The sequence below is a fragment of the Suncus etruscus genome, chromosome 2 (assembly GCF_024139225.1).
Source record: "Suncus etruscus isolate mSunEtr1 chromosome 2, mSunEtr1.pri.cur, whole genome shotgun sequence".
Taxonomy (NCBI): Eukaryota; Metazoa; Chordata; class Mammalia; order Eulipotyphla; family Soricidae; genus Suncus; species Suncus etruscus.
In genome coordinates this window covers 35677439-35703440 of record NC_064849.1, presented here as the reverse complement: position 1 = coordinate 35703440, position 26002 = coordinate 35677439, and the positions used below count along the sequence as shown (strand labels likewise).

Genomic DNA, 26002 nt, shown 5'->3' with positions numbered 1-26002 from the left:
CATCTACAAAATTATTTACATTTTTAGAGCCCCTATTTAAAACAAAGTCCCCAAGATGTAGTTTAGACAGGACTTGAAAAGTCTACTATAAACAGACAATACTTTCCAGTACACGACAGAGCAAATGACCACATAGGAGGCGACTCAATCTCCAGAGGTTGTGAGCCCTTAACTCTGATGATAATAGTCATACTGAGTAGGACAGTAACCTAAAGTTAGTGACCTGAATTTATTTATTTATTATTATTATTATTATTTAATGACCTGAATTTAAATGGTGTTCTATTTTAGGGATAAAACAATCTGCAGTGATGGTAGTTTTTCACATGCTGTCACCTATACCAATATATTTAGTATCTTAGAGAAACAAATAGTTGCCTTAAGATTATTCTAAAAATATGGGGCAGGAGAGATAGCACAAGAGTAGGGTGTTTGTCTTGCATGCAGCTGATCCAGGACAGACGGTGGTTTGAATCCTGGCATCCCCATATAGCCTCCCATGCCTGCCAGGAGTGATTTCTGAGCACAGAGCCAGGAGTAACCTCTAAGCAGAGAGCTGGATGGTTCCTGAACACTATAATGTATGGCCATAAAACCATTTTTAAAAAAATCTACCATATCCAAAGATAGTTTTAATAATAAAAAAGATCACTATCGGGCCGGTGAGGTGGCGCTAGAGGTAAGGTGTCTGCCTTGCAAGCGCTAGCCAAGGAAGGATCGAGGTTTGATCCTCTGGCGTCCCATATGGTCCCCCAAGTCAGGGGCAATTTCTGAGCGCTTAGCCAGGAGTAACCCCTGAGCATCAAACGGGTGTGGCCCCCCAAAAAACAAAACAAAAAACAACAACAACAGCAAAAAGAGATCACTATCATTTTCCTAAACTCATTTTCTTCCTCTATTCCTGCTTAAAGGCAAAAGCTGACAGTTTCTGATTTGCTGAAAGATCTAATGGTTTTTGCTTTTTAGGTAAATTCAGATTCTCCTTTTCTTTTTCTTCCTGATTTTCAGTTTCATGACTTGCATTAACCATTCGTTTTCGCTTCTTTGCTTCGGTTCCATCATTTGCAGTTTCTCCTTTGGCCTTAGTAGTCCATGCCTTTATAAAAAATATTGGAGAAAAATATTAGGGAAAAAAACAAATAGGAAGGAAATCATTTATTTCTTTCCCATTCAATCCTGTAATACTTTAATTCAAATTCTATATTTAATCATATTAAGAGCAAAATACATGGTCTATGCATGAACATGTATTAAGAAAAAAACACCAGTTCATAAGCACTTATTTACACAAAGCAATTTGTGTGCCCTGAACTCCCCAACTTTATCATATAGCAAATCTGTACTGTCACAACACAACTAGGATATTAACATCAACACAATCCCGTCTTACATCAACTGGTCTGATTGTATTTGATTCAATTGAAGTATGTGTATTTATCACCATTCAAGACACAGAGCAGAGATTAGAGAAATAATAGAGGATATGGAACTTCCCTTGCACAGGCAACCTGGCTGGATCCCATAGGAATCCATGGGCTGCATCCCATAAGATCCAGTGGGCACTGTCAGGAGTGATCTCTGAGTAAATAGTTGGGAGTAAGTCCTGAGTACTTCCATGTATGGCCAAAATAAAAACAAAAACCATATAACCACAGGGCTCCTCATGCCACCAACTTTCTCATCCAGGCCCCACCTCCTGGCACTCTGCTATTTATCACTGTCATTCTGTCATTTGAGAAATGTTACATATGTCAATATTTTGTAGGGACTAACTTCTATTCACTCAGCAAGAACCAAAGCTTACTTGTTCTATCTGTAAATTTCATTTTTAATCTATAAAAGATTTCCTCTTCCGGTCCCGGAGAGATAGCACAGCGGCGTTTGTCTTGCAAGCAGCCGATCCAGGACCAAAGGTGGTTGGTTCGAATCCCTGTGTCCCATATGGTCCCCCGTGCCTGCCAGGAGCTCTTTCTGAGCAGACAGCCAGGAGTAACCCCTGAGCACTGCCGGGTGTGGCCCCCCCCCCAAAAAAAAAGATTTCCTCTTCCTATTTTATTTTCTTTCCCATTTGTTTACTACAAGAAAGCATTTTTCCAGTAACAAATTTCTCACATTAACAGTTTTAAATAGGGCCCGGAGAGATAGCACAATGGCTTTGCCTTGCAAGCAGCCGATCCAGGACCAAAGGTGGTTGGTTCGAATCCCAGTGTCCCATATGGTCCCCCGTGCCTGCCAGGAGCTATTTCTGAGCAGACAGCCAGGAGTAACCCCTGAGCACTGCCAGGTGTGGCCCAAAAACCAAAAAAAAAAAAAACCAAAAAAAAAAAAAAAAAAAACAAACAGTTTTAAATAAATGTTTAGCTCTTCCCTTAAAATATTTTTTAGGGGCCAGAGCAATAGCACAGTAGTAGGGTGTTTGCCTTGCACGTGGCTGACCAAGGACGGACCTGGGCTCACTCCCCAGTGTCCTATATGTTCCCCCAAGCCAGGAACAATTTCTGAGCGCATAGCCAGGAGTAACCCCTGAGTGTCACCAGGTGTGGCCCCAAAACAAAAAACAAAAAAAAATTTTTTTATTGCGCCAGAGATAGCACAGCAGTAGGGCATTTGCCTTGCATGTGGCAGACTCGGAGAGACCCAGTTCGATTCCCATATGATTCCCCAGCCTGCCAGGGGCGACTTCTGAGTGCAGAGCCAGGAGTAACCCCTGAGCTGGGTGTGGCCCAACAACCAATCAATCAATTAATCAATCAAAAAATAAAGTTTAAAAAAAATTTTTTAGGGCCAAGAGATAGCACCGCAGTAGGACATTTATTTGCCTTGCATGTAGCCAATTCAGGACAGACAGTGGCTCGAATCCCAGCATCCCTTATGGTCCCCTGTGCCTGCCAGGAGCGATTTCTGAGCACAGAGCCAGGGGTAACCCTTGAGCACCACCCGGGTATGACCCAAAAACCAAAAAAAAAAAAAAAAATTTTTTTTAGTGTAATTATGTTATGTGCAACTGTACAATTAAATACAATATTCATAGTATGGCAAATAACAATCCTTACAATTATCATGCATGATATAAATGTGTAAGCAATATTTTATGGCACTCCTAACCAAAGATAAAATCATTAGTTTTTGTAGATTTTAAAATTTGTATTGAGGGGCCGGGAAGGTGGCGCTAGAGGTAAGGTGTCTGCCTTGCAAGCACTAGCCAAGGAAGGACCGCGTCCCATATGGTCCCCCCAAGCCAGGGGCAATTTCTGAGCGCTTAGCCAGGAGTAACCCCTGAGCATCAAACGGGTGTGGCCCAAAAACAAACAAACAAAAAACAAACCAAAAAAAATAAATAAATAAAATTTGTATTGAATGAACTAATATATTGAAAATATTCCCAATTTTTCTATATCTGTGAGGTTCCAGAGAAATGTAGTAGAGAACTATATTTAAAATGATAAATGATTTCATTAATTCTATCTAGTAAATGCCTTTATTGCAAATCAACCTTTTTTTTTTGTTTTTGGTTTTTGGGTCACACCCGGCATTGCTCAGAGGTTACTCCTGGCTCTATGCTCAGAAATCGCTCCTGGCAGGTCTGGGGGACCATATGGGATTCTGGGATTCGAACTGATGACCTTCTGCATGAAAGGCAATCACCTTACCTCCATGCTATCTCTCCGGCCCCAGTCCTTTTTTTTTTTTTTTAAACTACAATGTTCCTATCCAACCAGGCATTTGTTGTTTTTTGTTTTTGTTTTTGGGTCACACCCGGCAGCACGCGGGTTACTCCTGGCTCTACGCTCAGAAATTGCTCCTGGCAGTAAATATACTTATCCAATTTTAAATATTCAAAAAACAATCACAATTTGCCATTAAGGCCTTTTCATTCAGGCGCCAGCATATTTAATTTCATTAATTAGAATTATGTAAAACAGGCCACTGAACTTCGCTGGATCTCAGATGCCAGCACCCTTCTGCCTCTCTACTCTGCTGTCCTGCATTTTCGGCCTGATTTCACCCTTGGTGCGGCTCATCAGCCAGCCTGCCTTCCTGTGAGCTTTCCGGGGAGTCTGCCTTCCCGTGAGCCTTCCGTGGAGGTGAGTCGACACGCCCAGAAAGGGAGGAGCCACTGAACTTTGCTGGATCTCAGATGCCAGCACACTTCTGCCTCTCTACTCTGCTGTCCTGCATTTTTGGCCTGATTTCATCCTGGGTGCGGCCCATCTGCCAGCCTGCCTTCCCGTGAGCCTTCCGTGGAGGTGAGTCGACACACCCAGAAAGGGAGAAGCCAGAGGAGCACGGTTGCTCCGCTCCCCTTCGTGACGGTGCACAGCATTTAGCCGATGAATACAATCACAACACGTAGAAAAACACGCAGTACTAGTGTGACAATGGGGAAACAACACGGGCCAGTGCCAGACATAGAGAATGAAGATGGCAACTCTGATGACTTGAACATGACCAACCACCTAGTCAGTCTCTCAGATAAGGAGTTTAGAGTTGCAATATGGAACATGTTCAAAGAACTCAAACAAAGTATAGAAGAGAAAACTAAAAAGAATCAGGAGAATATGAAGATAGAAATGAGAAAACTCCAAACAGAAATTTCAGATCAAATAACAGGTCTGAGAAACTCAGTAGATGAATTGAAGAAAAACATGTTTGAGATTTCCCACAGGTTAACAGCAGCTGAGGATAGAATCAGTACACTGGAAGATGAGATACATAACAATTACATACAGCAGAAGAAATTGGAAAAAAGCCTCAAAGCAAATGATCAAACAATGGAAAAATTACTCAAAGAATGGGAACAGATGAAAATAGAAGTCTATGATAAGCTCAACAGAAACAACTTAAGAATCATTGGAGTCCCAGAGACTCAGGAAGAAAATCTCCAGGAAGAATCAACAGTCAAGAACATCATTAAAGAGAAACTACCAGAGATAATGAATACATGTGATCAAATCCTGCATGCCCGAAGAGTGCCAACTAAAAGAGACCCCAGAAAAAACACCCCAAGACACATCCTAGTCACAATGACGAATCCCATAGATAGAGACAGAATTCTGAAAGCAGCAAGATCGAAAAGAGAAATTACATTCAAGGGAACATCCTTGAGATTTACTGCAGACCTGTCACCAGAAACACTCAAGGCCAGAAGGCAGTGGTGGGACATAGTGACAAAACTCAATGAAATAAATGCTTCGCCTAGAATACTGCACCCAGCAAAACTCACTTTCAGGTTTGAAGGAACAATACATAGTTTCACAGACAAACAACAGCTCAAAAACTTCACAGACTCAAAACCATTCTTAAAAGAAAAACTGAACGGCATACTTTAAGACAAGGCTTACCAACAGACACACCAAACTTTAATATAAAGATGGCACTAACTCCCAGGACAATTCTTTCTCTCAATGTCAATGGACTAAATGCACCAGTTAAGAGACACAGAGTGGCTAAATGGATCAAAAAACTCAATCCAACCTTCTGCTGCCTACAAGAAACGCACCTGAATAGTCAGAACAAACATAGACTCAAAATAAAAGGCTGGAGGAAAATCATCCAAGCAAACAACACCCAAAAAAAAGCAGGAGTGGCCATATTAATATCAGATGATGCAAACTTTATACTTAGGAAAGTTGTAAGGGACAAAGATGGACATTTTGTATTAATCAAGGGATATGTACAGCAGACACAAAAGAGAAAAGAGCTGGAAGTTCCAGCTCACCTCAGGAAGCTCATCACAAAGAGTGATGAGTTTAGTTGGATAAATAACTACATTTTGAACTGTCCTAATAATGAGAATGTATGAGGGAAATTGAGAACCTGTTTAGAGTACAGGCGGGGGTCGGGTGGGGAGGAGGGAGACTTGGGACATTGGTGATGGGAATGTTGCACTGGTGATGGGTGGTGTTAAGAAAAAAAAAAAAGAAAAAGAAAAAAAAAAAGAATTATGTAAAACAAATAATAGAAGAATTTTCTATCTGTCATTGTTTTTGGATCAGACCTGACAATGCTCAGGGGTTACTGCTGGTCAGCTGGCAGGCTCAGGGGACCACATAAGGTACCATGGATTGAACCCTAGCTGGACACGTTCAAAGCAAGGGCCTTAGCCACTGTACTATGTACTATGTCTCTGGTCTCAAAAAATTTTTTTTTGTTTTGTTTTGGTCACACCTAGCAGTGCTCAGAGGTTATTCCTGGCTCTACGCTCAGAAATTGTTCCTGGCAGGCTGCGGGGGGGGGGGGGGAGGAGGGGGGACGACGACGATGACGGACGGACCATATGGGATGCAGGATTCAAACCACCGTCCTTCTGCATGCAAGGCAAATGCCCTACCTCCATGCCATCTCTCCAGCCCCTGGTCTCAAAAATGTCATTAAAAAACAAAACTGAGGGGCTGGGAAGGTGGCGCTAGAGGTAAGGTGTCTGCCTTGCAAGCGCTAGCATAGGATGGACCGCAGTTCAATCCTCCAGCGTCCCATATGGTCCCCTCAAGCCAGGAGCGATTTCTGAGAGCATAGCCAGGAGTAACCCCAGAGCATCAAACGGGTGTGGCCCAAAAAACAAACAAAAAAACAAAACAAAACTGGGGCCAGAGAGATAGCACAGCGGTAGGGTGTTTGCTTGGCACACAGCTGACCCAGGATGAAATGTGGTTTGAATCTCAGCACCCCATAAGGTTCCCCAAGCAGGACAGGAGAGCAGTTTCTGAGTGCAAAGCCAGGAGTAACACCTGAGCACTGCTGGGTGGGACCCAAAAACAAACAAACAACCCCCACCCCAAAGAATAGCCTCTTTGTACTCCTATGTTCATTACAACACTACTTACAATATAGCCAAAATCTGGAAGCAACGTAAGTGCCCAACAATAGATGAATGGCTAAAGAAACTGAAACATTTACACAATGGAATACTATGCAGTCATCAGGAAAAATGAAGTAAAGAAATTTGCTATACATGGATGGCCATGAAGATTATTATGCTGAATGAAACGAGTCAGAGAGATAGACACAGAATAATCTCACTCACCTGTGGGATAGAAGAAAAATAAGTGAGGGGCTGGAGAGATAGCATGGAGGTAAGGCGTTTGCCTTTCATGCAAGAGGTCATCGGTTCGAATCCCAGCGTCCCATATGGTCCCCCGTGCCTGCCAGGAGCAATTTCTGAGCATGGAGCCAGGAGTAACCCCTGAGCACTGCCGGGTGTGACCCAAAAACCACAAAAAAAAAAAAAAAAAGAAAAGAAAAATAAGTGAGGGATGATATCCAGAGACAATAGAGATGAAGATTAAGAGGATTAGTCCATGGTAGGAAGCTTGCCACAAAGAGCAGAGAGTACAGTTAAAGTAGAGAGGGACTACTATGACAGAGATAGCTGAAACTGATCACTCTGGATAAGAACTGGATGAAAGGGGATAAAGTGACATGCATGGCCCCCTTCATTAACAGTAGTACAAAACAGTGTCAAAAAAGGAAGACAGAGCAAGCACGAGAGCTATCGAGCAAGAAAGTGAGAGAGAGTGAGAGAGAGAGAGAAGTAAAATATCTGCCCCAGAGACAGGTGGGGGTTGGAAGGGAAGAGGTCACAGGGAGGTTGAAAGAAACTGGGGACACTGATAGCAGGAAATGTGGACTGGTAAAGGTTGCTGTACAATGTATGACTGTAACTCAATCATAAACAACTTTATCTATAGAAAAACTGTACTATGAATAACCTTGTAACCATGGTATTTAAATAAATAAAAAGAAAACATAAGTTTGGGAGCCGGAGAGATAACACAGTGGCAAGGCGTTTGCCTTAGACACAGAAGGACAGTGGTTCAAATCCCGGCATCCCATATGGTCCGCCGTGCCTGCCAGGAGCGATTTCTGAGCATAGAGCCAGGAGTAACCCCTGAACGCTGCCGGGTGTGACCCAAAAACCAAACCAAAAACCAAAAAAAAAGAAAAAGAAAAGAAAACATAAGTTTACTAATAGGATTTTCTATCAGGCTAGAGGTGGTCAAACCAGTTTCTAGCTTCCTCAACTTCTAATGCTTCTATTCATATAACCCTGTTAATCAAGGAAAGTATCTATGCCACTAGAAACCTCAGTGCCATCCCTGGGAAAGTGAATTTCAAGTGATATACCACACACATTCCTTTCTCTTGAAATAAAAACTACAAGCTAGTCTTTGGTCTCAGGACAGAAATTTACTGAAAAAGCAAAAGGAGTACACCACCTGTTTTAATTTCCACGTGACTGGCTGGAACCAAAAACCTACATTTAAGTCGGAGGAAGAAAACAGGGACTGTGTGACAATGGTAAATACTGACACACTAGTGAAGAGTCTGCTGTAATAGCCATGCAGTTATAGGTCAATCATATGCAAACTGATGTCTCAACAAACGTCAATTAATTAAAGAAAATTATAGCTTTAAAAAGAACACCCAAAACCAGTATTTTTATTTAGTATCCATTGTGTATATGATAGAATTTTTTCAAATTTGGGGTCAGTGTGGGTAAGAGTGATAGTACAGTGGGTAGAGCATTTGCTTGCATGTGGCCTAACCATGTTTGAATTCCCAGCATCCCATATGATCCCCGGAGTATCACCAGGAATCATTTTCTGAGCTCAGAGCCAAGTGTAACTCTTGAGCAAGCTAGATGTGGTCCCAAAACAAAAACAAACAAACACAATAGGGGATCAGAGATACAGCACAGCAGATGGGGCACTTGCCATTCATGCAATTGACATAGGTTCAACCCTTGTTGACCCACATAAGATCCCCCAGTTATCACCAGGAATGACTCCTTAGAGTCTAGTAATAAGTTTGAGTATAGCCAGGTTATCACTACCCAAAAACAAATACAAAAGAAATACTGTTGGGGTTAGAGAGATAATACAATAGGTCAAGCTCTTACTTTGCTTGCAGTCACCTGGGTTTATCCTCCACTACAAGTAATTGAGCAGGAGTAAGCCCCAGGCACAACTGGCCGTTGCCCCAAATCAAAAACCAGACCAACAACAAAAACTCCTTACAGAAACCCTAAATTTATTGCACAAAAAACCCGTAATTTAAATTTTAAATAAAATTTTATTTAGTAATTTTAAACAGTATCTGCCCAAAAATTTAACCATCAGTGCTTAATAATAATGGCTACATATGCACATATGCAAAGTGGAATGCCTTAAATTTCCAAAAAAAAAAAAAGACACTCGCTATTACCATTTTTTTTCCCGCTATTACCATTTTTTAAACCTGAGAACTCAGACCTCCATTCTAGCACAATCATTCTTACCTTCCTTTCTTCTGCTGTTAATACTCTAAATCTAGTCATTCCTTCTTTTATTATGTCTGCTTCATCTGAAAAGTCTGGATTGTCAGACAAAATATTACTTCTGTTTTCTTCCAGCCACATCTGGAACCCAGTTTTTGGCCTAAAATAGAAATTGTATGAAAAACAACTCTTTTTAAGACAGTTTATAATGCTTTACAATTTTTCATGTTTGTAATTAACCATTAGATGTTGCATAATGACATAAACTCAGAGACAAGATTAATTAAATTTGACAATATTCATATTACATAATACTTAGAACTGCCTGGTAACAATGAAAATAATAAACAAGAAGAACTCATACTATTAAACAGTTATGTACCTAATGATGAGCCATCAACTGCTAACAAACATTAAGGAAGATACTGACAGCAACACATTAGTAGCTGGAGACTTTTTATCACTACTGGATACATTAATTAGGCAGAAAATCAACATGGAAAAAACTGGCCTTAAAAAAAAAAGAAAAGGAAGAGATGACCTAACAGATTTAAATAGGACTCTTCATACCCCAAAAGTTGAGTCCACATTCTTTTCCAGTATGCATGAAACATTCTCAAAGATGCTGGGTCGCAAAATATAACTTCATAAAAGAAAAAAAAAATCTTATCAACTACCCTCTCAGATCACAATGCTTTGAAAATCATACTTAATCACAAACAGAAACAAGAAGAAATGCAACTTCCAAGTTATCTTTATCACTATAAAAATTCATTCTCTAAGAGCACAGTAATTTCTTATGTGTGGCTAATATTTTTTTTTGGGGGGGGGGGGCCACACCCAGCAGCGCTCAGGAGTTATTCCTGGCTCTATACTCAGAAAGCGCTCCTGGCAGGCTTGGGGGACCTTATTGGATGCCGAGATTCAAACGACTGAGCATGCAAGGCAAATGCCTTACCTCCATGCTATCTCTCTGGCTCTATGGCTAATATTCTTTATTAAAAATTTTACTTTTTGGGGGCCGGAGAGATAGCATGGAGGTAGTGCGCTTGCCTTGCATGTGGAAGGATGGTGGTTCGAATCCCGGCATTCCATATGGTCTCCTGAGCCTGCCAGGAGCAATTTCTGAGTATAGAGCCAGGAATAACCCTGAGTGCTGCCGGGTGTGACCCAAAAAACCAAAAAAAAAAAAAAGTACATACAACATAATCAGTTTATATTTTTAATATTATATTTCTCACCATGAGGATACTAGTTAATAAAAGTTTGTTTGTTTCCCCTAACATTAAATTTCTTCTTTCAATGTCAATATAAATGTTTAAACAGATCATTTTTCCACTTCATTGTTAGATACACTGAATACATTTTTCTAAACTTACCCCCTCCCTCCAAGTATTTAAGCAACTTTAAATTTTTCACCAAATGTATTTGATATCTAAATATAATACTTAACTAGGAAGATAACAAAGCAAACATTTAATAAAATTATGGAGAAAAGACTCCAACAATGCAGAGGCAGTGATTTAAAGAGAAAAGTGATTGTTTTCTAGGAATCTGGGCAAATATTCTTTTTATTTTATTTGCTCTGAGATTCTGAAACTAAGATTACTTATGTAAAATTCAGTAATTTACCTTCCTTCTAACTAGCAAATTACAGGCTGTATTTTACCAATGCTTTATGAGTTATGGGGAAAAAATTCCCTGTCCGTTTAATAGGCAACAATTTGTTCTCATTTGGTCAAACTACCCTATTTACTGTTTCTTGGGAACTTTGGGGTACTGAAGCTCACTTTTAACCTTAAGAGCACAAAGGTTTTTAGAACAAGGTTTGATTCAGTCATATTTGTCCATTTTTCTTCCGAGCATAAACTCCCAAACAGGCACATGTGCCTGTAATGCTGAGGACAACACCCAGCAAGAAGGCGAGTGCATCTCCAGCTTCCGCTGCTTCAAAGACGGGGAGCGCAGAAAACATTGACATGAAGACTATGAAACTCAGTATGGAAACTGAGGTCATGATGAGCTCTGGAGCTGTTTGTCCTCTTATTCTTGAGAGCTGATGCTTTCAGAGAAGTGGTGCACCGGTAATTCCTGACTTAAATTACCCAGCTCCTTTAGTTTAGAATATTGAATCTAAGAGGTTCCACGAAGCAGCGCCTTCCAGGAAGCGGCCATTATCAAGATCAAAAATTTACTTTTTTTCAGAAGTACATTTTTGAGGGGGAGCTATACTAGGCTGTGCTTAGTGGTTCATTTTCCACATTCTATGATCACTCCTGGAGGGGTCTGGGAGGCCATACAGGGTGCTGGGGATCAAATTCGGTCATTCACCAGCAAGGCAAGACCCTGATTTACTGTACTATCTCTCCAGCCCCACTTTTAATTTTCATGATTCATTCTAATGTGTGTCATAAGACTTCTGTGATTCATAACTACTAAGTCTAAATAATCTCTTCCTGTTGTACATACCAAAAAAAGTAAATTAATTTAAAAAAAAAAGTAAATAGACCCTAGGTCTAAAGAGATAGTCTAGGGATTTAAGTGCTGACTTGTATGCTTCCAATACTGACTTCATCTCTGGGAACCACATTATCTGGGTACAGTTGAGGAGGGCCCCAAGTACTTAATTGACTCACCCATTTGGTTCAATTCCCAGACATACTCCAAGCCCCACCAGAAGAGATCTCTGAGCACAGTCAGGAGTAACCCTGGGCACAGCTGGGAGTATTTTAAAAAATAAGATACTTGTTCTGAAGTCTTTATGACATTTTGAGGAGTACATCTTTTTGTACTTTCAACTGTACTTCTCCCATGTAGCTGTATCATCTACTTAAAATCAAAGCAAAGTCACATTATATAGATTAAAAAAATGAAACTTAGTGGCCTGAGTAATAGTATAAAGGGTAGGAGGTGTACCTTGCAAGCAGCCAAATACAGTATCCCACATTGTTCCCAAACCTTCCAGGAGTAATCCCTGAGCACAGTTGGGTATGACCCGAAATCCAAACCTTCATCCCGCAAGAAACCCCCACAGCTGCCAAGTAAAAGGCTCAGCCTCAATGTTTCATGACTAATCTCAGAAGATGCCAAGTAGTACATATGTATAACAGTCTTCATGCTGAAAACTCTGGGGCCCCATCAAAAGAGGGGCAGGCTGAGAATTATCCCAGTTCTAAAGATCCCTGCAACACATGACGATGCAACACCTATAAATTCCACAATACTCATAGTCCAGTAGAAATACAGCAAATTAATATGGGAAAGTAGCATTGATCAACAAAGCTCAATAAAAAAAAAAAACAGTAAAACAGAAGACTCAACTCACAACATACAACTCAGTAAATACTCAGGGAAGACTTTAAAAACCCCATTGTGAAATATAACAGTTTTCAAAAACTTTATTTAATGATAATGGTTGTTTTTTTTTTTTTTGCTTTTTGGGCTATATCCAGTGATGCTCAGGGGTTACTCCTGGCTATGTGCTCAGAAATTACTCCTGCCTTGGGGGACCATATGGGATGCCAGAGGCTCAAACCACAGTCTGTTCTAGGTTAGTGCTTGCAAGGCGAATGCCCTACCACTTGCACCACTGCTCCAGCCCCAATAATGGTATTTTTTGATAATTTCATCACTTACTAATTTGTGGTAGCAAGCAATATAAATTATTTTGTGCCTTTCAAGGAGGCATGCTTAGGGAGGAGGTGGGAAACTGGGGACAATGGTGGAGGTCACACTGGTGGTGGAAGTGGTGCCAGAACACTAAATGCCTGAAACAAGTATGTTATAAACAACTTTGCAAACCAGTGCCTAAATAAAGTTAAAAAATTAATAAAACTTAAGCTAATTATAAACTATAGTATCTAATAAAATGCTATCTATAACTTAAAATATACAATTTGGCACCGGAGAGATAGAATGGAGGTAAGGCATTTGCCTTACATGCAGAAGGATGGTGGTTCAAATCCCGGCATCCCATAGGGTACCCTGAGCCTGCCAGAAGCGATTTCTGAGCATAGAACCAGGAGTAACCCGAGTGCTGCTGGGTGTGACCCAAAAACCAAAATAAAAATAAAATAAAACATACAATTTACCGAAGCATACCTTAATAACAGATATTAATAAATATTGGTGATGTTCTTCAGTTAAAGTGTTCGATATAACCAATTACAATACCAACACATTATTTATAATAACAATAACAGAGTGGCATATTTTTGTATTGCTATTTCTGTCTTTTAAATGAAATATAAATCTTTATTTAAGCACCATGATTACAAGCATGTCAATAGTTGGTTTCTTTTTATTTATTTATTTATTTTGGTTTTTGGGTCACACCTGGCAGTGCTCAGGGGTTACTCCTGGCTCTATGCTCAGAAATTGCTCCTGGCAGGCTTGGGGGACCATATGGGATGCTGGGATTCGAACCACCATCCTTCCACATGCAAGGCAAACGCCTTACTTCCATGCTATCTCTCCAGCCCCAGTAGTTGGTTTCAATTATAAAAAATACCTCTCTTCAGCAGTGCTACCTTCTACCACCAATGCCCCCCTACGTCCTCCCTCATCCCATCTGTATTCGAGATAGGCATTCTATGTCTGTCTTATTTACTACCATGTCCTGACAGTTGTTAGTATAGTTATTCCTCTAACTGCACTCACTACTCTTTGTAGTAAGCTTCATATCCTGGACCGGTACTTCCAGTCCTCATCTCTATTGTCTCTGGGTATTATTACAATAATGTCTTAAAACCCATAGATGAATCAGACTATTCTGTGTCTATCTCACTTCTTCTAACTTATTTCACACAGCGTAATAGTTTCCATGTCCATCCATGCAGAGAAAAAATTCATGACTTCATTTTTCCTGATAGCTACATAGTGGAATATTGAAACTTCAAAATTCTAAATTTCTCTGTGAACTGACCTCTCGTTTTCAGTGTTTTGAGAATAAGTAACTGGAATTTCAGCTGATGAATTTTTAGGGTTTTCATCCTTTGTTTCCTCTGTCTTATCAGTTTGAAAAGTCCTTTTTTGGAAATATGATGCTGCAGATACCTAAAAAAGTAAGCAAAATGAATAATGAATAATGAAAAATAGCCAAATAGAGTAACTTCAAATCATAGGAGAGCTTTGGAAAACATGAAAAAATATTTACAATTTAGAATTGGGAGAGGAGTGAGGGGAAGCAGACCCCCTAAGCAGTTAAAATAGTTTTGAGATTTTCAAATGAAAATAAAGGGACCACAGAGTTAGTAGCATGGGTAGACTCAGCTTTAACTCCCAACACCCCATCTGGTCCTCTGAACCCACCAGAGTGTGCATACCCTGGAGTAAACCCTGAACATAGTGATGTGACCCAAAAAAAGAAAAAAGAGAAAAGCAAAACAAACAACAACACAAGGCAAAAAAGAAAAATCCTTTTCACATCAAGTTCCATGATATTAAAATGGAAAACAAAAACATAAAAGACAGGGATGGAGTTTACAGTGATAGAACACTTGCCAAGTGGTATTCAATCCCTGTAATCCTATATAGTCGCTCAAGCCCTACCAGGAGTGATCCTGAGTGTAGAGCCAGAAGTAAAGCCTGAGCACCACCAAGTGTGGCCAGAAAACAAAAACAAAAAACTCAGGGATTTGCATCTGAATTTTCTGGTAAATTGAAAATAAACAAAAACAAACATCCCTCACCACTGCCCTTACAAAGCAATTATAAATAACTGCAGTCCTCTGTCCTAAACCTAAAACCATGAACACAACTGAAATAAGATAATTTTTTTTTTTTTATTGCACATGTGATTAAACTGGTACCTGTTTCGATTTTGGTTTTGGAACTAAAGGCTTGATAACTGGAGACTTTTCAGTACTTGTGTCTCGATTAAATACATTGGATCTCTTGGATGATTTGTTCATACTGTCTAAAATATTAGTTGATCGTGCTGAATTCACTGGAGTGGCTGGCCCTTTAGGACTAGCTGATACCTAAAAAGCAAAAACAGTATTATTAGCATCTCAGGCTTAAATAAGAAATGATCCCAAGGAAAATTTCAAATTTCTGTGAATCTTTATTATAGCCTCATCTTTGGAACTGAATATAATTGTACTCCCTAAACTGAGACAGAAAGATGTTTCCCCAAATGCCATATCCCCAAGAAAAACGTTCTTCAAAACTATGCAAAACTCAAGTGTAAACTATTGTTTCATTTTATTGATGGTCTGTATAAAGATTGCTTCAGTTGCCAATACCCCCAAGTTTGGGGAAGGCCATCAGGTACTCTAGACTTAACTCTCTATATGTAAATATATTTAAGTAATAGAAAGTATCATTGGGAAGAGTTTACCTTGAAGGGGTTCACTCGTCCTTGGCTGCTACAGATAACTGCACCTTTCATAAGAAAAAAAAATACCCTCACTTAAAGGTGGAAAAATTACCTTTTACTTCTATAATAGATGGAATATTCAAATCAATCCATATTTTATTGAATAACTATTGTCACCAAATAACATCATATCCTTTTTTTAGTTCACAAAATTAAAAAGAAAAAATATCATGTAGACTGTATCTCAATATTTTTCAAAAGAAAAAACACTGGTTTATAATTTGTGACAATTAGGCAGTAAAATACAGGACTATATATATCAGAGCTTCTGAAACGTTCCCACTTATTATCCTTTTAGCTTAAATAATACAACTCAAACAAGTAAAGCCAAAAACAATTGATTCATCTGATTTTGAATATTTTATCATCACACATTTAAAATCTTTTACTGTTGCTAAATTTTTCATGACTCCACATTTAGTTATGTGACCCCCCCATATGGGCTTGTTACCTACAGCTTAAGAAGCTAGAATCTATATCATATAAAGTAATTGTTCTTTACATCTTTAAAGCTCTTAACAACTCCAGTGCTAGAGAAATAACAGAGCAGGTTGGGTGCTTGCCTGGTTGACCCAGCATCACATATGGTCCTGTGTCCTACCAAGAGTGATCCTTGAGCAACAGTTAGTATGGGTGTGGCCCAAAAACAAGGGAAAAAAAAAGAAAAGAAAAAAACAACTACAAATAACAACATTCCAATTTTCGAAACAAAATAAAAGCTAGGGCCGGAGTGCTAGCAGAGCAGTAGAGTGTTTGTCTTGCAAGCTGCTGACCTGGAATGGGCCCAGGTTCGATTCCCAGCATCCCGTATGGTCCCCGAACCTGCCAGGAGAGATTTCTGAGCTCAGAGCCAGAAACCCTGAGTGCCGCTGAGTGTGGCCCAAAAACAAAACAAAAATAAATAAATAAAAGCTATTTAGAGATGGCACTTAGCCCAACTTGTCATCCTACAACATACCAAATATTTACAGCTCTTCCTTTATCTGTTCCCATGAAAGAACGGCATGTTATTTTAGCTAAATTTCATGCCTTCTTGCTTTGACAAGAAAACTTACCCATAAAGGTCAGTTTTGCATCTTTGATTTCCTCCACATTTAAACAAACAAAAAATAAATCCTCTACCCCACATCCTCTCTGGCCACTATTTTTTTTTCATTTTTTTTTTGTTACAGTAAATTTTTCAAGGGCTATCTATATAATTACCCCCCAATTTTTCACTGTTCATATATATATATATATATATATATATATGGAATTATATATATATATAAATAGATATATACTATATATAGTAGGACAATTTCCAGTCTTACTATCCTTATATATCCACCCTTGTTAAGAATCCTATAATCTCTATGTGGTCAAAACCAGTGGATACCTTTTGGACACCACCTTCTTTGACTTCTCAACAGCATTCTACAGTATTCCTTTCTTCTTTTGTTGGGAAGGTAGAAAAGGTTGTTAAAAACTATAAAAAAGGGCCCGGAGAGATAGCACAGTGGTATTTGCCTTGCAAGCAGCCGATCCAGGACCTAAGGTAGTTGGTTCGAATCCCGGTGTCCCATATGGTCCCCCGTGCCTGCCAGGAGCTATTTCTGAGCAGACAGCCAGGAGTAATCCCTGAGCACCACCAGGTGTGGCCCAAAAACCAAAAAAAAAAAAAAAAAAAAAAAAAAAAAGTATAAAAAAAATTAGGGAGAAACAGAATAAGACTAAGTTCTTTCCTTTATTCTTGTCTCATACTTCTTTCAATGTTTCCTCTCCCTCTAACATGTTTAGAAATTGGGAATTTATTGGGCCTAAGCTCATTTTTCCCCTCTTTCTTTGGGGGGGGGGGCGCAGGTGGAGGTGAAATATCACACCCAGCTCAAGAATAACTCTTTGTAGTTTTAGGGGGCCTCTATGGGGTGCTAGGGATCAAATCTGGGTCAATCATGTGCAAGGCAAACACCTTGCTTGCTGTACGATCTTTCTGGTCCCAAACTCATTTTTCATCTCACTTTAGGTCCATTTTCAAAAACGCTTCTCACCTCTGCCACTGATTTAAAACTGATATAATCTTGTCGATATTTTCCTTTAATTTTTACTGACCAGACCATCCCAAATATCAAACTGTCTTTGTGACAATCTACCTATTTGTTATCTCCCAACTTACACCTTTTCCAACATTGTCCTGACTCAATAAATGGCTTATTATTCAAGTTAGAAACCAGTAAGTCGGGGCCGGCGCAGTGGCGCTAGAGGTAAGGTGCCTGCCTTGCCTGCGCTAGCCTAGGACGGACCGCAGTTCGATCCCCCGGCATCCCATATGGTTCCCCAAGCCAGGAGCGACTTCTTGCAAGGCAAGTGCAGTGTCTGTATTTTCTCCAACCCCAAAACTGACTTTTTAAAACAATATTCATGTACTACTTTGAATTTTAAAACATACAGAATTTCAAAATATATATATAAGTTTTTATATATAATCTCAGTGATAATTTATGGGTTGGACCTCAAGCTTAAAAAAAAAAGGACTGATTTGCAATAAAGGCATTTACTAGATAGAATTAATGAAATCATTTATCATTTTAAATATAGTTCTCTACTACATTTCTCTGGAACCTCACAGATATAGAAAAATTGGGAATATTTTCAATATATTAGTGCATTCAATACAAATTTTAAAACCTACAAAAACTGGGGCCGGGCGGTGGCGCTAAAGGTAAGGTGCCTGCCTTCCCTGCGCTAGCCTTGGACGGACCGCGGTTTGATCCCCCGGTGTCCCATATGGTCCCCCAAGCCAGGAGTGACTTCTGAGTGCATAGCCAGGAGTAACCCCTGAGCGTTACCGGGTGTGGCCCAAAAACCAAAAAAAAAAAAAAAAAAAAAGAAACCAGTAAGTCTTCAAATCTGAACTCCTACATTGTTTACAGCTTTTTCAGAAATGTCTTCAATTCTTACCCCATTCTCCTTTACTTTCAACTACTACCATTCTACTTCAATCTCACTGGGATTGCTTCAGTAATCTTTAGATTACTGCACTCCTTCTTTGAAGTGTGTCATACTATGCCCTACTTTACCACGGATAGCATCCTTGAGATTTAAAAAAAAAACCCTCACTGTGGCAGATAAAAATGAATTGAGTTTTGGGGCCAGAGCGGTGGTGCAAGTGGTAAGGTGCTTTGCTTTGCGCGCAATAGCCTAGGATGGACCATGGTTTGATCCCCTGGCGTCCTATATGGTCCCCCAAGCCAGGAGCGATTTCTGAGCACATAGTCAGGAGTAACCCCTGAGCATCACTGGGTATGGCCCAAAAACCAAAAAAAAAAAAAAAAAAAAGAATTGAGTTTCCTTTCCCTTTATGTACTCCTCATACTACTTTTATAATCTTCATTCATGCTTCTCAAATCCATTTGCTTCTGTTCCTGTTCCACCAACCTTTTGCTTAGGTGACTAACTCTTCCTTCATATCTGTGTTTTAAAGTGACTATGCAGTCATCCTTGAGGTCCAACCCATAAATTATCACTGAGATTATATATAAAAACTTATATATATATTTTGAAATTCTGTATTTTTTTTTTTTTTTTTTTTTTTTTGTGGTTTTTGGGTCACACCCGGCAGTGCTCAGGGGTTATTCCTGGCTCCAGGCTCAGAAATTGCTCCTGGCAGGCACGGGAGGACCATATATGGGACGCCGGGATTCGAACCGATGACCTCCTGCATGAGAGGCAAACGCCTTACCTCCATGCTATCTCTCCGGCCCCGAAATTCTGTATGTTTTAAAATTCAAAGTAGTACATGAATATTGTTTTAAAAAGTCAGTTTTGGGGTTGGAGAAAATACAGCAGACACTGCACTTGCCTTGCAAATGGGTTCAATCCTTGGCACCTCATATGGTCCATGGAGCCCTACCAGGAGTGATCCCTGAGCACAGAGCCCACAATTTAGACCTAAGCACCGAACCAGGAATAAGTCCTGAACACTGCTGGTTATGGCACAAAAACAAAAAACAAAAAAATTTTAAGGTCATGTTTCACTATACATTTGTAAAAAATATTTACAGATAGCTCAAAGGGGTCCAACTAATGCCTTACATCCATGAGGTTCCATGTTCCCCAAGCATTCTGGATGTAGCCAGCCCTCTGGTTCTCAGTACCACTGGGCAGCTTACTATAGCTTGGCCTAAGCACCAGATCATGAAGCCAAGTATTATTGGGAGAAGCTCCCAGGCTCCTAATCCTCAGGAATGATTCCTTACCCCCAAGCTACCCCCCACTCCTACACATACAAATCAGGATATATGTAAGGTTCTGGGTTTGATTCCCAGCATAGAAAAAAATGTATCAACTTTCTCCAGCATTATGCACATATCCCGGCACCACAGTTTCATAAATAATATCTGAGGGGAAATAAACAAAAATAGTATCCAAGGGTAAGATGTATCTTAGAAGATGTAACACTTTAAAGACTATTTAAATAATTTTTATAGTCAAATAAAATTACGAATTATTTCTCACCTGACTTATTAGCTGGCACATCAGAAGTTTTACTTTTGGAAAATGGGTTCTGTCCTATAAAATAATACAATGTAAGGGGGGGGAGAAAGATTAAAGGATCTTCTTTAATCAATAATCAGAGAAAAAAAGATATTAAGAAAATATTAGCAGGTCAGGATGATAGTTAGAAGGGTTTATGTACAACCTTACATGTGAAAGGCTTGATTTGACCTCTAACCCACATGGCTCTTTGAATACTGCATTTGTGGAAGTCACTGAATATTATGAGTATTGCTCAAGAACAGAAACAAGAAAAACATGGGAGCATTCAATTTCTCTTTATCAAACAAATTTGGAAGAATCCATAGATATCTTTCCTCTCCAATTTCCCTTAAAAATGGATCTCACCAGGTTGTCGTTCAGGTTTTTCTTCTGTATCATTAGCTTCTCTCTCTTCTTCTGCATCACCTTCAACTTGGTTTCTGAGCTGTGGCTGACTCCACTCTGTAACATTATCACTGTACCTGAAAGACAGTATTTCACAGAGCTATATAAAAACAATTTAATATTCAGGATGGAAAAAGTATGTGGAGAAAAGTAGAAAAAGGAAATCAAGGCTGGAGAGATAGCATGGAGGTAAGACGTTTGCCTTGCAAGCAGAAGATCAGTGGTTTGAATCCCGGCATCCCATGTGGTCCCCCGAGCCTGCCAGGAGTGATTTCTGAGCATAGAGCCAGGAGTAATCCCTAAGCATTGCCGGGTGTGACCCAAAAAAAGCAAAAAAAAAAAAAAAAAAAAAAAAAAAAAGGAAAGAAAGAAAAGAAAGAGGAAGGAAGGAAGGAAGGAAGGAAGGAAAGAAGGAAGGAAGGAAGGAAGGAGGGAGGAACGAAGGAAGGAAGGAAGGAAAAGGAAGGAAGGAAGGAAAAGGAAGGAAGGAAGGAAGGAAAAGGAAGGAAGGAAGGAAGGAAAAGGTAGGAAGGAAGGAGGGAAGGAAGGAAGAAGGGAAGGAAGGAAGGAAGGAAAAGGAAGGAAGGAAGAAAGGAGGGAAGGAAGGAAGGAAGGAAGGAAGGAAGGAAAAGGAAGGAAGGAAGGAAGGAAGGAAGGAAGGAAGGAAGGAAGGAAGGAAGGAAGGAAGGAAGGAAGGAAGGAAGGAAGGAAGGAAGGAAGGAAGGAAGGAAGGGAGACAGACAGACCCTCAGGGCACTTGCCTTGCTAGTGTCTGACCCAGGCTTGATCACACAAATCCCATATGGTCCCCTGAGCACCACTAGCAGTGATCTCTGAGCACAGAGCCAGGAGTAACTCCTGAGCACCATTGGGTGAATCCAAAAGAAAAGAAAAGAAAATTTGAACAAGCAAATCTTTCTTACCCAGCATTCAGTCTTTTTCTAAAATCTTCTTCTTCTTCCTCTTCCACCTGAGCTGCTGCCAATTCTGAAGCTTTTTCTACAGCTAGTTCACTAAGTCTTTGAGCCAATATTAATTTTCGAGAGCGAGAAGCATATTTAATTGCCAAATGTACAGCATTTTGAGTCATTAGATCAGCAAGTTCCACACAACGAAATTCCCGCTCCAGTTTGCAAGAAAGCTAACCCAAAAAGGAAAAAATATTTCAATTTACTTTAAGTAAAACTCAAACTGAGAAAGCACTATACTCACTGATCTATCTCATTAATTTGAGGTAAACAATTTTACACCTTTTAATATCTCTAAAACTGGGGAGTGTTTACAATTGACAGTTAGACTGAAAGCAACTTCCCTGTTTCAGTGGATAATATAAATTAAATTACAGTATATTTTAAAACTAATAGTAACATGTTTAATAAAATATAGTACATCATTTTAAAGCTATTAATTGAGCTACAAGAACTGAGTTACAAGAAAAGTAATTAATTTGCTTAAAATTCAAATGTAGTTCTCATTCCCCGTATCACACCCTTTTCGATTAGGGTATTAAATTGAAAGGAATACATTCATTTTTTTTTTTTTTTTTTTTAGATTTTGGGTCACATCGGCTGCACTCAGGAATTAGTTATTCCTGGCTCTGTGCTCAGAAATTGCTCCTGGCAGGCTTGGGAGACCATATGGGATACCAAGAATCAAACCGAGACTCATCCAGGGTTGGCCGCGTGCAAGGCAATGGCCTACTGCTGTACTATTGCTCAGACCACTCTGGTTTTTTTTCATTTCTTATCACTATACCAAGATTGTCATATCAATGCTATCTAGTGAATCTGGATAATGGCAAGTTGACTTATCCACGTTATTAATGTGACTGTGTTTGATCTCAAATATCATAAAGTGGTAACAATTTCAAATTAACAAATAACTCCCTTTCTCTGATCTATTTTAATACCGATAAACTGAAGGTCATTCATATAGCATTTATTCAAAAATAACAATTATTTTCCTTTTGCTATAAAACTTTGTCAACTTAAAGTAGATAACTAAAAGAAATATTAATATATCTACGTCTACTATAGGGTTTTCAAACTCAACTCCAATGGGAAGTCTCATCATATGCCCTCTCAAGAACTGAGTCTACAATGTTTTAAACCCATTAGTTGTGGTGAGTATAACGGTGTTTAAAACTGTGATTAAGACAGTCATTACTGAGAAGCTTACAACTCTAGTACAAGAATAGAGAAGACATAATATTTTTCCTACACTAGCCTACAGTGAAAATACAAAAATATGAACCTTATTTATAAATTACTTCTAAAGTTAAATTTACTCATGTCATAAGACCTACTCCTTGCCAATACATTTTTACTAGGCATGACAACCTAAGAGGATGATAAAAGAGAGATGTACACATTATATATTTGAAAGCCTTATCAAAACTCTTAAACTGCCTAACCTTGGAAGTCTAAAAGTCTACACTCAAATTTTACTTGTACATGATAAAAAGCAGGAGCAGGAATCTCATTCCAAACTCTCAAGAATCACAATCACCGAAGGGCTGTTAAAATCCATCCGGGCCGGCAAGGTGGCGCTAGAGGTAAGGTGTCTGCTTTGCAAGCACTAGCCAAGGAAAGGACCACGGTTAGATCTCCCAGCATCCCATATGGTCCCGCCAAGCCAGGGGCAATTTCTGAGCCCCTAGCCAGGAGTAACCCCTGAGCATCAAACGGTATGGCCCAAAAAACAAAAACAAAAAAAGGAGTAAAAAAAAAAATCCAGACCCAGCAGACCAAAATAAGTAAATAAAAAGGACTATAGCACCATTCCTTTAGGAATTATCAGTTTAAGAATTTGAATACAGGGGCCTGAGCAATAGTGTGCAATGGTAGGGCATTTGCCTTGTACGCAGCTGATCTAGGATGGACCTATTTGATCCCCGGCGTTCCATATGGTTCCCCAAGCCAGAAACGATTTCTTAGTGCACAGCCAGAAGTGATCCCTGAGCGTCGCTGGGTGTGGTCCAGAAACAAACAAAAACAAAAAATTCTAGAAGTGTAAGCTGTGTTAATTCATGCATCTTTAAGGATTCAATCGATAGAATATAAATTTTTTCAGTGTATTTATTTTAACTCACCGCAAGCATTTTCATTAAGAGTTCCTGTTGTTCTCTTATTGCTTTATTTTTAGAGTTTTCATCATATTCATAACCATTCTTAGATAAATAATCAAGGTAGTTGTGAAACATAACTGAACGCCAAAACTGTTCCTGAAATAACAGAAAATTTACTTAGAATCAACCATCAGCTTAATGCCAGGAAAATATTAAATATATATCTTAAGACACCAGTTTTGAACATGGAATTTACTGAATATCCTTCCTTTTATCTTATTTGCAATTCAAATTCTGATATAATGGCTTGGCTTCTGTCCTTAAGACAAAAAAGAGAAAAGTGTTTTAAACATTTTTGGTTACATAGCTAATGCTCCAATAATTTGGTAATTTTGTTTTTAAAGTAATCTCTGCTTGTTTCAAATAACCGATTTCAAGTATTCAAAATGACTTCTGAATACTCAGGCAAGACACAATTTATTGAGGCATCTTCAACAGGCTCCTGGCTGGCCCTGAAAGTAAAATGTCTTACTCTAGTGAAGTCCTAAACATCCTCATCTGGTTCATAGACAAAGGCTCTAAAAACAGAGATGCCAGTCTCTAGGTGATCTTACACAGTCTCCTTGATGTCTACTACTGCTATTAGTTCACAAAATGATTATGCAACACTAATCAATAGACTAATTTTTCAATGGCTGAGTCAAAGGCAGTGTGTCGTCAATTAAGTGTCAAGGTAAAATTGCCACATACCTCCATTTGTCCTTTCTCTGTTGCAATCTGACAGTAAGGGAGTTTAAAGGATAATATAGCGACAGCAGGACGTGGAAGGGTTGGAGGAAATCGAGAACCTTTACATGGAATGCACCTGTCAGTGAAGAGAAGAGTCTCACTATAAAAAATTTTCCAAAATGTGGGCAAAGGAGATGGCTTAACAAGGTGGAACATACACTTTTCTTATGGAAGCTGAAGAACAGATGCAACCAGCAGCACTCCCTGTTTGCCTGAGCACCAACAGGGGATTTGAGGGACCATGTGTGGTGCCAGGGAATGAACCTCAGTCAGATTTGTGCAAGACAATCAAATTACCCACATACTATCTCTCTCCAGCCCATATTTCATATAATTTTAACACAGAATTATTCATACTATTTTAATTTACATATTCATAAAGATAGCTTTTGAAAAAAATTAAATAAATTTATCACTAATTTCCAATTCTATGTAATTTCTGATGTTTATTCATCTCTGTATGTGTAGGTATCATCAACTCCACACCAAAAAAAAGCTCTTCCTTATGTGAGATACAAGAAAACAAAGCAACAGCATAGTAGGGGAACAACAGATAATCAAAGGCATCAATAGATTTTGTCTATGTATCTGGAGGAGGAAAGGAAGGACTGGATGGTGGAGAGATCCTTGGAATATGGGAGAAACATTCTAGTGGTGGGTATGGTATTAGAAGAATGATTTATTTATTTGTTTGGTTATGTACTAAGAGATCACTATTGGTGGGCTTGGGGACCATATGGGATTGAACCTGAGTCAATTGAAATCAAGACAAGTTCTGAAATATCACTCTAGCTAGCCCCTGGAAGAATGATTTATGCATGATGTAATACTGGGTATAATTTTAATTGCCCTAATGCCTGAACCTGGGGTTTCATACAAGCTAGATAATAAAGCACTCTACCACTAAGCTATTCTTGGTCCTGCTCTGCTTTTTTTCCTTTACTATCAGGTGATTTTATACCCTCTCATGTAAAAATACCTTAAAGCACATGTATTTTACTCATAACAAACAATTATGACAAATAAAAATTACTATAATTTTATTAATAGTTTTTTAAAGAGCATTTATAATTTTTTTTTTTTTTTTTTGGTTTTTGGGTCACACCCGGCAGCGCTCAGGGGTTACTCCTGGCTCTATCTCAGAAATCTCCCCTGACAGGCACGGGGGACAATATGGGATGCCGGGATTCGAACCACCATCTTTCTGCATAAAGGCAAATGCCTTACCTCCATACTATCTCTCCGGTCCCATTAAAAATTTTTTTAAACAGTGTTCAAGGATCACCCCAGCATGAACATGGGGTCTGTGCAATTCTGGAGAGTAAACTTAACCCCTGACAGGAAGAGGTTTTTATTAATAGTTTTCGTTGTTGGGGATATAGGGGTAGATCCACCTCCCAACAGTAACTCAGAACTTATTCCTCGCTCTGCACTCAAGGACCACTCCTGGCAGTGCTTGGGGGTGGGGGGTGGGGGAACCATCTGTGGTGTCAGGGATCAAACTATGATTAGACCACATGCAAGGCCTTTACTCTCTCTTCTGGCCCTTCATACTTTGTTTAAAAGTCACACATTCATCAAAGCAGAA

The 26002-nt window shown here is 39.3% G+C and overlaps 2 protein-coding genes across 2 annotated transcripts in view; both read right to left on the bottom strand.

Moving 5' to 3' along the window:
- Nucleotides 1–895: 895 nt before the first annotated feature.
- WDHD1 (WD repeat and HMG-box DNA binding protein 1) overlaps nt 896–26002 on the bottom strand; it is a 68672-nt gene continuing 43565 nt past the window's right edge. Inside the window, exons 16-25 of the mRNA XM_049767025.1 lie at nt 24376–24490; nt 23650–23781; nt 21482–21699; nt 20520–20635; nt 20133–20186; nt 15597–15640; nt 15067–15237; nt 14181–14311; nt 9278–9416; nt 896–1096 (exon numbers count right to left, since the gene is read on the bottom strand). Coding sequence (XP_049622982.1) covers nt 896–1096; nt 9278–9416; nt 14181–14311; nt 15067–15237; nt 15597–15640; nt 20133–20186; nt 20520–20635; nt 21482–21699; nt 23650–23781; nt 24376–24490 — 1321 coding nt within the window. The remainder of the gene's footprint in view (nt 1097–9277; nt 9417–14180; nt 14312–15066; nt 15238–15596; nt 15641–20132; nt 20187–20519; nt 20636–21481; nt 21700–23649; nt 23782–24375; nt 24491–26002) is intronic.
- Nucleotides 11094–11273, bottom strand: LOC125999587 (small integral membrane protein 30-like). Its single transcript, XM_049767658.1, has one exon. The coding sequence runs from the start codon at nt 11271–11273 to the stop codon at nt 11094–11096; it is 180 nt and encodes a 59-aa protein (XP_049623615.1).

Excerpts from the sequence above, each read along its gene's own strand:
- LOC125999587 (XM_049767658.1), bottom strand. The coding sequence starts at position 11,273 with ATGACCTCAGTTTCCATACTGAGTTTCATAGTCTTCATGTCAATGTTT.